Genomic DNA, 14,454 nt, shown 5'->3' with positions numbered 1-14,454 from the left:
TTCCTATATATTTTCCCAGCGATGGCATCAGGACATACGATTGAGGAATGTGCTGATAGAAGTCAATCTCGTCAAAACCGGTGTACATATCAATCTCCCTCCAACACCCCTTCTTTAAATCTTACGTGTGTGGTGAATGGATTCAAACCTAACGTGTCCATGCTGTGGACCGAGGAGTCGGGTAAGAGACTGAATTCCGTGGTTTCACAACAGAACACACTTTGTGACGGCACATACGAGAGGTTCGAGACAATCACTGTATCAGCCAAACATGGGACAGAGCAAACCTTCATGTGCGTGGCTACCGGTGACTCGCTGAATGGAACGTCGACCAGAGAAATCACCATTCTGCCTATACATGTATCAGGTTCCGTGAAACTTTCAAACTTCTTTGTTTCTGAATTACATTAGGTAAACACGTTCTGAAACCTAAACAAATGTTCTGATTTTTAATATCTTTGTCACGGTAAAATCTGATACGACATTTTGGATAATCTAACATTATCACACACGATTATCATGTCTACTAATGAAAAACAAAGTTTTATAACTTATAACAAGTGAAGACAGAAAAAAGCAAAACAGAAAAAAAACACCAACTAACAACTTTTCTCAGGGTGTCCTCTGAATTATGATTTTGTCACACTATGAGTAATGTAATATGTGTAATCAATTCTTTTTTTTTTTCTTTTGGTACTGGGGCAAAGCATAGAACAGAATGTCAACCTTTTAATATTGACCCGTTTATTTATTGCCTTCTACATCCGGTCATGAATGAAAACGTGCATCATCTTTGTTTATATTTGTATTAAATTTCAGGAAAACGCGCTCATTTGGCTCTCATCATTGGACTCGCCATTGGCCTGCCTGCTGTCCTTATCATCGTATTTCTCCTTGTTGGAAAGTATCTTCAAAACAAACACCCGGACTACTTACCAAGAAAAGGTGTAGATCTTTGATACTTCTTGTTTGAACGTGTTTTCATCCTTGTGTGCATGTGTGTGTGTGTGTGTGTGTGTGTGTGTGCGGGGGGAACTATAGGAAGCCACTGGTTACAATATTTAATTGAATAACAGTCAATTTTCATCAACATTTAACCCATTAAAAGGTGCTAGGGAGTTGGAAGTTGTGCTGATAAACCAGTTCTTCATTATAGTTGTCTGACGTATTCAGCATAGGCTTGTAATTAAACAAAATGCCCGTAGTGGAAGATGTAAAGACAGAATTCTAGGATAAACATAAAATTATAGATAAGTGCTTATCAGGCAGCATGTATATAATATGTATATATCTAACACTAATATCAGTGATGTTGTTACCATTGTTCATGATATGTTTCAGGATGTGGCTGGAATCCGTGCTGGCGAAGACCAAATAAACCAGAGCGATTTGATGAGGAAGACGAATCAATGCTGAGTAAGAAAATAGTCCTTATTGTATCCGTTCATCAATTCATCAATTATTTGTTTCACATAATAAATGTGGTTAAAAACATTAAAAGAAAAATTATGTGTCATCTCATGAAACGACGTAGAGTATAGTGCCTTGGAAGTCCATGAACCGTATTTTTTTATCCTCAAACCGAGGGACTTTATGTATATGACTCGATATTCAGACGCATGCATAATTCAATACAAGCATAAAACAATTACAGTCATAATTGATAGTTCAATTAACATAAAACCAAAATTCTGAGTGTAACTGATTTTATTACTCGATTACTCGAATACTTCTTCTTTTTTTTTTAGATATCATTGCAATATAACATAAACTCATATTTTAATCCTTTTACAACAAATGATGCAGTGAAACGCTGGTTTCTGTGTTCTTCCATGAGATAAATGTTATGAATTGCATATTCCATGAAATTCATTGTTGCGTTGATGAAGAAATAATCCTTCTCACAAATTTCATTCCCGGTTACTATGATTTTCTCATTTATGATATTTTTTCTTGAACATTTAAAGATAAGGTCACTAATCCTTGCCGAGATGTTTCTTATTCTCCGACGGTATAGCAAATAATGCATTAAGGATTAGTTGTCATTGCAGCATTTGCACTGTGTATTTATAGTTATATTTCCATTTCAGTCGATTATCCTTAAAAGGTACAATATGTGACCGTGCACCTCAAAGCGAACATAAAGTCGCATGCACACTGATTTTGCGTGAGGAGTGAAAATAAGTGAAATGGGTCAACCTAGCCGAACTTGACTTTTTCATATTTTCTGAAAGAGCGGGTCTTCTTTACATTATGCTAAATTTTAGTATCATAAAACGGGCAGAAAAGTGTGTGTATTTTTAGCAGTTTATCGCGAACATTTTGGGTAGAATAGTGTGATTAGGTGTGTGTTGCGACACGGATTGTCGCCCCTACACGGATTGCCGCCTCCTGCTCGGGGCGACAATCCGTGACGGGCGCTGGCGGCACGGATTGTCGCCCCCTACACGGATTGTCGCCTGGCGACAATCCGTGACGCTTGTGCAGTTCCCAGTTTTTGACCTCGAAGGCGACAATCCGTGTTGGCAAAAAAAAATTGTTGCGACACGGATTGTCGCCCCGTCACAGATTGTCGCCCCGGGCTCGGGGTGGTTCCTCCGGTGTTAAGCTTTGGTGGGATGGGTATGACTGGTAAGTTATGCGCATGTGTGTGTGTGTTGGGGGGGGGGGGGGGTGGGTGGGTGTGCGTGTGTGCGTGTGTGTGTGTGTGTGTGTATTGTGAGCTGCATGATATGTGATGTGTATGATTTGTTGTGTGTGTGTGTGTCTGTGTGTGTGTGTGTGTAAATGTGTGTATGTGTGTGTGTTTGGAGTATAATAATACAATAATCATGTAGAAACTGTGCATGTGTGGTGGTCATAGTGGTAGTGGTTTGTTTGTCTGTGTGTATACGTGTGCCTGTATGCTTACGTGTGTATGTGGCATATAGCGGCGCTACTGTGGCAATACAAACGCCTTCAGAGTGCATGAGCACGTGTTTAAGAAATTCACACCAGCGTTGATCTAAAAATAGTATGGGTGTCTGAACCAATATCGGCGGTGAGGCAGGCTAGGCGATAGTCTGGCTTCCAGACCCTCTGCCCATACTATTTCGCTATCCATGATATTGACGCCCTCAACGTCGAAAACTAGTATAGTTTAAGTTGATTTTCTCGCGCAGAGGGTCTGGAAGCATTCGTCTTGGAGTTAATGGATTCCGCCCGATTTTGGGCGGAATCCATAAATCTGTCAGCGCTCCCGTCCTCTGAAGCGCGAAATTCGAATTATCCTGCTCAGCGTGTTATCAGAGCCGGGTGGTGGGAGGACTCTCCCTATATACTACCTGTGTGTTGGCATTGCGGCGTGTGTGTACCAATGGTGTGGATGCTGTATACTGTAGTATGCAGGATGAGGGTGATGGTATACAGGTACATTCAGGGAGGCGTATATTCTACCTCCCTGCACACGAACATTCGGACTTAAGGTCGGATGGAAGAATCGGCAATCGTAGACAGTGTGTACTCCATGATGTGTATTCCTAAAAGTTTGCTATGTTTTTTATTGTTACTCACGTTTTTTTCCTGTTTACTACTATAGATGCGCACAATGGTCAAGTGAACTATGTTTCCAATAAAATTGAAGCAGACCATTTTGTGTCATTGTGTCTATCGACGAAATCAAAAATCACATATCCTTGTTACTTATGTTATAAGCTCAATAAGGAATAGGTGTCCAAGTAAGATTTTTTTTTCTTTCTTCATTTGTGCTGGTTTTTTTTTTTCAACTAATGTAGGGCCTATAGTGCAATACAATCAGTAAATGCGAACCACATTTCCCTTCCTTCTTTTGCAAAGTATCTCAATCACAGTATTCTAATGCATAACCATCTGGGTCGTTTTCTCGTTTCCACTATGTTGTCTAATGGATTTCTTTTGTAGGCTCGACTTGGGGAAAACCAGCAACATTTTTTTTTTACCTTTTTTTTTTAGTAGGCCTTATGAGTATGAATGTAAAAACCGGTCTAATTTGACTACTAGTATACTGAATCCTACAAATAAAGCAAAATTCACGGATCTTTGACCAATGAAAAAACACAAAATGGATGCATATTTTGATAGAAACTGGCAATTTCAGATACACGTTTTTTTTTTTCTATATGTGATATTGAGTTCACTTCAATGATTTAATCTTAAAGGGTGTGTACAGTTCAGGTCGTGGTGAGGATATAGCTCTGAACGTTTTGCGAGATATTCAGAAACCTTCTAAGTTCTATAAGGGGTATCAAAAGTTTATTCGATGAAAATCGGTTTTGAAATGGCCGAGATAACCAAAAACAAGGTGAAACAAAGAGATCAGTCCTAATAAAGTTGTGGCATGTCGCCTTTTATTAGCACCTTTTTTTTTTGGATATCTCAGCCATTTGAAAACCAATTTTCATCAAATAAACATTGAATCCTTCTTAAAATTACATGCTCTTTCATATTTCATAAGAGGCTTTTCATTATCTCGCTTAGGAATGTTCAAAAGATGAATGCCCACCTCAACCAGTACTGTACAGTCCCTTTATAGGTGCTATAGACGTGGAATGCAATCATCAGCTCAATGTAAATGAACATTATCTGAGGTCCCAAATCTTCCCGACATTCATCAATGTGCGAATTGGTGCTCAAATATCCAAATGAACAGCATCAACAGTGAAGTATTTTAATTTGTTGCTTTTTTTTTGGGGGGGGGGGAAGGGGGGATGGTTTGGGTTTTTCAGAGAGAAACAAGTTAACAATTCATGTAGACATTATTGTTGTTGTTGTTGTTGTTGTTTTCAAGAACGAAAAAAGAGAGAGAGAAAATGGGGCCCTATACAAATAATTTGCCCCAGACAGCACTTAACAAAAAACAAACATTATAAATCTTAGAGAGATATAATTATTGTTCTCATGATATCAATGATCATTTTCGACGAATAATGAAAACTCTAAAGAGGTTTCCCAAATCAGGTATCCGGAATTGTGAGTTTCAAAATCAGGCATCTTTGTGGATGAAAAAATTGACTAGGCCCTCTAAAAGAGCAAAACAGCAACAACAACAACAACAAAACCCTGCAAGTATAATAGACTTGATTGTGGCGATATTGATTGATGCACAACGCCTTCCGCTGTATTTGTTCGTATAACGTTAAACTCATACTTAAGAGTCAGAACGATGAGATACATTACAAAAACACACACAATTTCTCCATCTGAAAAGCATAGTGCTTCCACATGCTCTGTAAAATATGTTGATGACAAGCTATTATAATTGCATAAGGCAGGCTAATATTCGGAGAAGAGCTATGATTCAATATGACCTGTGCACGGGAAAAATATTTAAAAAAATTATTCAAGCTAAAAGTATCTGAATTGGACATAATATATTCTTTAAATTTTTGTCAATGCTTTCATACGTATAATTCTCATTGTTATAATTCGTTACGTTCCGAACAAAGTTCGCTAATGCGAATGATTAAGTTCATTATTCCGAAAGTTTGTCAGTGCTAAAATGTAATAAGTTTCGTGAATCAAAAATTTATGATTAATCCCAAAATGAATGCAGAGTCGTAATTCTTCAGAAGGTTTGTTGATCAGATCATGTTTTTCGGAATGACGAACATTATTCAATATCATCAGATGATATTGAATAATGTTCCTTATTCCGAAAAACTTAATTGGGTTCTTTATTCCAAAGTTTCGTTTATCCCAAAATGAATGAAGGGTCGTTATTCCAAAGGCGCGTCAATCTGGTGATGAAATAGGATTCGTAATTCCGAAAATAAAATATGTTTTATTTTTCAGCGAAATGCGGTGTTGTTATTGGTAAGATATTGAATATTACGCAATGAAATTTAAGGGAAGAGCGCTGGAATACAATTGGAATTTTGGATTGCATTATTGATAGAAAACGAATATTTCCTCTTCTTCCTCCGTATCCCACCTTTCCCATATATACTCTATAGCCAACATCGTCATTGGGATGAACCATTCGTTGCCACATTCACCATTCAATAAATCGGAATCAGGAATGTAACAACATCAATATTTACAAAAGGTCACACAAGTGCTCGGTTTTCCCACCTCCCTGGTTATACCACCTATTATGGCCTACATGCTTTAAGGTCCAAGGGGCATATCAACTAAAGACATGCATATGGTGAAATGGAGAAGTTTGTCGTCGAGGGATTAAAAAGCAAAAATTACAGGATGGAGACCAAAATTAATAATTGGTTGTGGTGTGCCATATAGTACCGAACTTATTTCTGTTCTCTACTTATCTACACTCAATTTTCATTTTGCATTGAATGAGGTAATAAAAGCAGCCAACTTGCGTTGCTTCTTATATATAGAAATTAAAAAAAAAAAAATTAATAGTCTTACGATGGGGTGATAAATGTCTCTAAACATATCATTTGTCATAAACTTGGCACCTGTTTCTTTTATAGAAAGTTTATTATGATTAACTAATATGGACGGGTCTCTGAGCATATATGAAAAACAATGAAAAAAAAAGTACATGAGCATCTTTTGAGAATTTGAATTGAGGCAAAATATTCCACAAAACTGATACTTTCCTATATATACAAGTGAAAATCTGCAATAAGCTGAAAAAATATATGAGTTACATGGACAAATCTATATCAAATGCTAGAGCTTGTCATATCTTAATTATGTGAATACAAAAACTGTAAGTCAGAGTCTATTATTGTTTGTAACGTTTGGCCGTTAATTTTTTTTTTTGCATGATGACCTTGGGAAATGAAGTCTTTCAGCTGAAAATATCCAAAACAAAGCTGCAATGATAATTCATTACGATTGCACTGTATACGTCCACTTGATATATGCCAGCAATGAACTTTTAAACTAAATAATTAGTATTCTTTCTTGCATATATACCCATGGATGTTCTTAGCAAGCAAGGCTTTTTAAGGGGGGGGGGGGGGGGCATAATTGCCCCGAAGCGCATCATGCTTCAAACAATGGCCTTCTGTCAAAGAAATATCTTTTTAATTATTTGTTTCATTATACATAACCACTTCAGACAAGGTTTTTATCATCAAGTGACTTTATGAAAAATAAATTGAAAATGAATAGATGTGGCTCTTATCGCGCGTTCTTTTAAAAACTGGTCCCCCTATAGATGCTATAATTGCTAAATGAATGGATGTTGGAGCATATAGTGGTAAGAAGTGACCTTGTACGGCTATCAAGCGGGCTATTTCAAGGGATAGAAGATGGTGTATGAAGACATCTTATGTTGAGGGGCCACAATACCCCAGCTCACCTATACATGCAAGTGTACTTCATTTTTCTTGTGTGGGTTCATACATATCCCGATGTTATTATCTTGGTGATTATCATATTGTGTGAGATGAAGAAATAAACAATATCGTAGAATATTTTTAAGTTAAGTCAGTTGCCGCAATGTTTCCACGAGAGGGACACGATATTATGAAGACAAGAACTGATCGGAAGAGCACGTTGCTAATCATCTGTTTCTTTTTTATTCACTAGCTGCTATCAAGTTATAGAAAGAAGGGTCTCATGCAACTGAACGTATTCATCAGCAAACACGAACATAAAAAATACATGTACATAGAATAATACATTATATATCACATGGGCCGCCCACCCACAACTCATCTCCACATACAAAGTTTTTACAAAAAATTTTGCACAATACTCCGCTGCACTTTATTTTTTCGACTTCATTTTTCGCTCTTTGGATGCCATGTGTCTTGGGCATGGTGTATAGCTCCGTGCATAGTGTGGATACAGTGACTAAATAGGTCCTATCAGAAACAGGATTATCGCACCAGAAAACCTTTCCATGCAGTAAACAGTGCATGGAAATACTCCACGGACAGTGGATGTATGCATGTAATGTATATGGAGAGTGTCCTTGGGACCTCTGGGTGAGGATGCAGGGGTCACTAACGTGACCTCTTCCTTATTACGTAATGACAGAATGATCGCCCTCGCTCACTGGGGGTAAATTTAGGCTCCTCCCACTTGAAGCGAATGTGCCCAGACCCTTTGCCTTCGGCAAAGGCGGCGACTTCGTCGCGGGGCGGCGACTTCGTCGCCGCGGAGTCCAGTTGGCAAAGGGTCTGGAACCAGACTAGCTAGGCGAGAGAGAGAGACCGAGAGAAAATACGTACGAGGGATCAGGTACCCTCCCCAAATGTTATTTGTCCTTGTTCATTTTTCACTGCAGTCATTTTCCTCCATCAGTCTTATAAACTAGAACGTCCATACCACTATTCTTTGTCCCAGAATAGGTTTGGCATGCTTTATGCACGAGCGAATAATTTCCACACGCCGTAAAAAAATTGTCAATCGTTAGTTGATTTTAGCACAAACGAACTGCCATTGCACACCGCTAATACATACGTAATACAAACAAACACCAACAAACATTCAAACAAATCCTCATAATGCAAATAAACCAACTCAACATTTTTTTCCTTGATATTCATTGATTTCATTCTTATCATTCATAAATCGACTCATTCTGGGTGTAACATGAAAAAAAAAGTTACAAATGTCAATTCGAAACAGAAACAAATCAATTTGTCAATTTATACCACAAATAATCTCACTTCAACATAGATAACACGATTATAGACCAACCCTACTAACAATTTCTTCACGAGAAATGTTTGACATGTAGGGCCCTACCAAACGTATATTCCTTGAATACATTGGTTTGGATCATGTAACACCTTCTTACTTACAAGGGCATATACATAAAAAAAAAACACAAATACATTACACGAATCTAGAATGAAATCAGTCATAAAAAACCCGACCACCCCTCCCCTCCCCATCCGAAACAAATCTAGGGCCTACATCTATCCTAAATATTAAATCCTACCAACATCTGTCATACCATTTATAACTATCCTTCTTCAAATCCCATCCCCAACCCACCAACCCCTGATTAAACAAAACCTAAATCATCCCACACCCACATTCACCAACCCAAATACATACACACACGCACACACACACACACACACACACACACACGAAGGTCCCGTTATTCCGAAGTTTCGTTTTTTTCCGAGGCTTCATTTTAATATCCAAAACACACAATTCCCTATACCTAGAGGTTCGTTGATCCAAAAATGAAATTCGGAATAACGAACCTTCGGAATAATGAGCCTTCGGACGAATGAGCCTTCAGAGTAACAAACTTTTGCAATAACGAAATGTAACCCCCTTCTCACATACCGACGCACACCCGAACCGATACCACATTCCTTCCTGATGAAACGATTTCCCAATGTTGATAAATAAGACATAATGAACCGTATGCAGAAAAGCAGCATCTGCCCGCACGCAATGTCCACTCCGAATTCATATTATACAAATCTGCCGAACAAACTCATCAAATTCAAAGCTGCTGATAAAATCAATATCAACGTTTATGCCAGCAACAGCTTACTAGGTATCCCTCCCCACGCGCAGCTAAAAAACACATACGCAAAAAACTGACATAATAAACACATTCTTCCATCACAAACAAACACACACACACACACACACACACATACACACACACGCACAAACGGACACTAAATTATCATGTGCACGCGCACATAGACACTTCCTTGAAACCTCACCATGACTTTTTACATGGCATGTTTGCATGGATGTAGCCATGTAAGTTATGTGTTAGTATTTCAATGATTATGTCCAGAACGATATTACCCAGCAAAATGTGCTTCGAGGGCGGGCGACAATCCGTGCCGCCAGCCCCCTACACGGATTGTCGCCAGGCGACAATCCGTGTAGGGGGCGACAATCCGTGCCGCCAACGCCCGTCACGGATTGTCGCCCCGAGCAGGAGGCGACAATCCGTGTAGGGGCGACAATCCGTGTCGCAACAGGTGTGTCTTTAGAATCCCTTTTTCATTTCTGAAAAACCTTGTCCACACTCTTCAATTTCAACTCTAATAACTTTTGAAAGGATATGGCTACTGCTTTGAAAGTTGGCGTTAATTATGGACAGAATGTGTTGATGAGGCATACTCAATTTTAGTGTAATCTGATAATCCCTTCATTGTTGTTACTTTGGTGATTTACTTCCTGTTTTTGTCCCATTCATTTTATGTCAAAATGCATGGGGAAAAAAGTTGCACTTTAGGCCATAGGAAGCATATTGTATACATTTCCTATGTAAGTTATCAAAATGATCTTTTTAAATTGTGTAATTCTCAGGAATTTCTTCAGGTACAATGTGCTTCCCTATTAAACAGATGTTATGCATACTTTTTGAACAATAGGCCTTCTCAACATGAAAATATTGGTAAAAGCCATGTGATTTGTAATTCCAATTTAGGTTGATCACATTAATGTGCCTGTGGGCATTTTGCATCATGCCCTCAAGTTGTAGATCAGTTTGCTGAGGGAAATGGCATCGAACGTATAGAGTGGCCTGCAAGATCCCCTGACTGTAATCCAGTAGAGAATCTTTGGGATATCATTAAGTGGAAAGCGAGCAAGAAGTTGAAAGATGACACTTCACTGCAAGAATTTCAGCGCATCTTGCAGAGAGCATGGGCCAACATTGAGCAGCGCCAAGTACAAACTTTAGTTAACAGTATGAGGAGGAGATGACGGCTGGTCATTGCGGGTGGTGGACATATCAATTATCAAATACTTCACTATATGCTCATGAAAAGAACGAGATAGAGAAATATGCAATAACCCATGCTTAAATGTTCTAGAATCATGAGTGATTGTTTGATTATTTTGGTAAAAGTCATTGCAAATCACTAAAGTGCAACTTTTGTTTCCATGCATTTTGACATAAAATGCATTTTTTCACACCAATAATGATATCTGGTGTCAATGATTTGCCACTCATGTTCATTTCATTTCATTTCACACGTGCATGTTCACATGCATGTTGTTTTTTTTTTAATTTTCATTTCCTATCAAACACAGGTAATACACTTTGACATGATTACATATATTGGAACATAATAATACATATTGGTTCTTAAAAGAACTTCATGGAAATGGAAATTGAGGGGCTGCTAAAAAGTGAACTTGCAGATTGGAGTCCCCTCACTTACGTTACATTACTACAATACATAAATTGTAATTATATGACTTTATAACACAATACAACGATACATGTACCGTACAAGCTAATCATTGAAAGTATACAGTTTTCATTCAATCGAATCGGATGGTTACATGAAGTATACGCTTTCACATGTATACACATACACATAGACATAGACATACACATAGACATAGACATAGACATAGACATACACATACACATGCACACAAGCACACACACGTACCCACATACACATACGCACACACACGCACGTACACACACATGTATGCATCCACATACATTGTGCACACACAGAAGAGAGTAGGGAAAGAGAGGGAGGGAGGGGGAGAGGGGGAGTAGAGAGAGCGAAGGGCAGGTCAACATTCTCGATGCAGGGTGAAGAAAAAAGAACAACAATTCCAAACAGTCAAACTAATCATTTCAAACTAATGGAATCTTTTATATTTTTCTCAAGGGAATTCCAAAATTTTGGGCCACTGTAGATAAACGTGGATTTTGTAAATAGATTTCGGGTGAGGGGCAAATGATATTCATCTGTTTGACGAGTGGGGTATTTATGAATATTTTTATTCTTATTAAACATATTTTCAAAAACTAAAGGAAGTGAATTATTAGACAAACTGTACATAAATTGACCAAGGTAATAATAATACAAATCCCTTACTTTCAAAACCTTATTCTCCACAAATAATCCGTCAGTATGGGAATGTTTGGAGGTATTACATATTACTCGAAGTGCTTTTTTTTAAACAAAAATAATCTATCCAAATAAGTTGAATGTGTATTTCCCCATACTACAATTCCATACGTTTAATAAGGTAAAATTAACGTTGAATATAACATTAGCAACTTTTTGACAGAAAAACAAAACTTTACTTTATCAATTACACCTATGTTACTGGAAATAGTGCGGCCTACAATCTATATGCTGTTTCCAAGAAAGCTTACTGTCTACAGTTACACCAAGAAATCTAACAGAATAGACCTGTTTTATCACTTCATTTTCAAAATTATATCATGTGGCAATTTATCAAGGGTATTACTAAACAACGTCACATTTGTTTTCTGCAAATTAAGCGATAATCTATTTGCTCTTAGCCATTGCATTATCTTGTTCAATTCTATATTCATGACATCAACTAATGTATGAGGATTTGAATGAGAAAAGAAAAGATTAGAATCATCTGCAAATAATATAAAAGAAAGAACATTTGAAGATATTGGAAAATCATTGATGTAGATAATAAGATGTAACGGCCCTAGAATACTTCCTTGTGGAACTCCACAATCAACTGAGCGCAAAGAAGATTTTTCATTGTTTATACAAACAAATTGTTTTCTGTCTTTCAAATAGCTTCACCCTTAGGAACATCATCGCTTACTAATGAACAGGTACTGCGGTGCAAAGAAGAGCTAAAGGCGTATTACCGTATGTCACGACGGAAGGTCACTGTGGATCCACTCAACTTTATGGAACGTGTTGAGTTGGATGAAATCTATACCAATTTAAGTATAATAGACAGAACTAGCAAAGGTATCACTAAGACACCAATAACTTACTGTGATCTTTTGACCAACCATGAAAATGGACATATTTCAAAGCGCCTTCTGATCCAGGGTGAAGGGGGTGTCGGAAAAACAACACTTTGTGCTAAAATTGCCTGGGACTGGTGCCAGGGACGGATTTTCCAGGATCTGGACATGGTGATTCTAATTCCTCTTCGAGATGTCACTAACAAAGGAAGTATTGGTGGTATTGTGAAAACCTATCTCTCCGATTCAAATCCAGCAAAATCGTACCAGATCGATGACTATATTTTAAGAAATCCAAAAAGAATAGTCATTATTTTTGATGGATTTGACGAGTATAACGGAAAATTACGTGGAGAAGACAGCAGTGAGGTCATTCACATTCTAAGAATGGAGCAATATAAGTCATGCAAAGTAATTGTGACCACGCGACCATGGAGAACTGACGAGTTTGTGATGGAAAAGGAACTTGCTGACGCTTACACGTTTCTTCACGTAGAAGGATTTAACACGGAGAATTTATCAGCTTACATTAAGAGGTACTTTAAGATACGAGGGAAGATTAATCGTGCAGAAAGTTTGATAAGTTTCATGGAAGAAAATGAAGTCATCCGGTCGAACATGGCCCCATTTCCTATCTACTGTGCAATGCTTTGCCTTATGTGGAACGATTGCAGTGAAGAGAAACAAGAGAAAATGCGCGAATTGAAAACTTTCTCGAAAATCTTTGGAGAAATGATCTCTTTCTTAAAAGAACACTTCGCATCAAAAACTTGTGGAAATCTTCAGAATCAGAATGTTGTTGAGCTATTGAAGAAAGCTCATAGGGCAATTCAAGACATAAGTGAAATTGCACTTAACGGTTTATTGGACAGGAATCTTTCATTCCCTGAAGAACAATTCAGAGATTGTCATGATGCCATGGAAACATGCTGCAGCGTGGGTGTTTTGACTACAGAAACAGATGTCATCACAAGGGAGCGTCGGCGGGATGTCAACATTTCATCCTTTGTTGCATCAACGGTTTCGTTTCCTCACAAGTTGTTCCAAGAATACATTGCAGCGTTGTATATTGAAAATCTATTTGCCAATGATCGGCCCAAGTACGACAAGGTGAAAAGTGAATGTCTTAGTCGACGTCAGGAGTTCCGCTACCTACTCTACTTCACCTCAGCTTTAGGGAATGAACTCGGTCTTGATATCATCCAAGGCTTGATAGACTCTGATCGAAATAACTCTGGTGATCGTCGATACCGTGATTTCTGCGTTGACGTTGCGTTTGAATGTCATACTGAAGAAGCCGCCAGAGCAGTGGGAAAACAATGGACAGAGTACACACTCTCATCAAATGTGCCAGGATATGAACATACAAACTCTATGTTTGAATATCATACCGAGGAGGGCGCTAGAGCAGTGGGAGAACGACGGAAAAAGTACGAACTGTCATCATATTCGCCAGAACATACAAATTCAGGAGTCGCTTTTATGGTGCGCTTTAACCAAGTGGTGAGTGATTAAGCTAGGATTTCGATTTGAACAGTGCTGAAATACTAGTACATAATGACAACGCATTTCTGAGCGTGACTATGCGTCTTTGTGTGTGTGTGTGTGTGTGTGTGTGTGTGTGTGTGGGTGCGCGCCCGTGTGTAATTAAATACAAACCCATCAACTTATTACTTGCTATTATGGGTGTAAGATCTGAAGTCCTAAAACGCATAACTGTGAACAAAAATTGAACATAATGTCATTGCTGTAAACATATGACATGATGTTTTCTCTCACAATGAGGTTGCAACAAACTTCGCTACATAAATTAA

General features: G+C 38.1%; 1 protein-coding gene across 1 annotated transcript in view; it reads left to right on the top strand.

The window, feature by feature from the left end:
- LOC139726058 (uncharacterized) overlaps positions 1 to 14,454 on the top strand; it is a 31,627-nt gene that overhangs the window by 15,651 nt on the left and 1,522 nt on the right. Inside the window, exons 3-6 of the mRNA XM_071637139.1 lie at positions 20 to 367; positions 820 to 945; positions 1,342 to 1,416; positions 12,462 to 14,143. Coding sequence (XP_071493240.1) covers positions 20 to 367; positions 820 to 945; positions 1,342 to 1,416; positions 12,462 to 14,143 — 2,231 coding nt within the window. The remainder of the gene's footprint in view (positions 1 to 19; positions 368 to 819; positions 946 to 1,341; positions 1,417 to 12,461; positions 14,144 to 14,454) is intronic.

The sequence above is a fragment of the Diadema antillarum genome, unplaced genomic scaffold (genome assembly GCF_040938485.1).
Source record: "Diadema antillarum isolate AM-2024a unplaced genomic scaffold, OU_Dant_1.0 seq00000076_RagTag, whole genome shotgun sequence".
Classification (NCBI taxonomy): domain Eukaryota; kingdom Metazoa; phylum Echinodermata; class Echinoidea; order Diadematoida; family Diadematidae; genus Diadema; species Diadema antillarum.
This window is presented reverse-complemented; position numbering and strand designations above follow the sequence as displayed.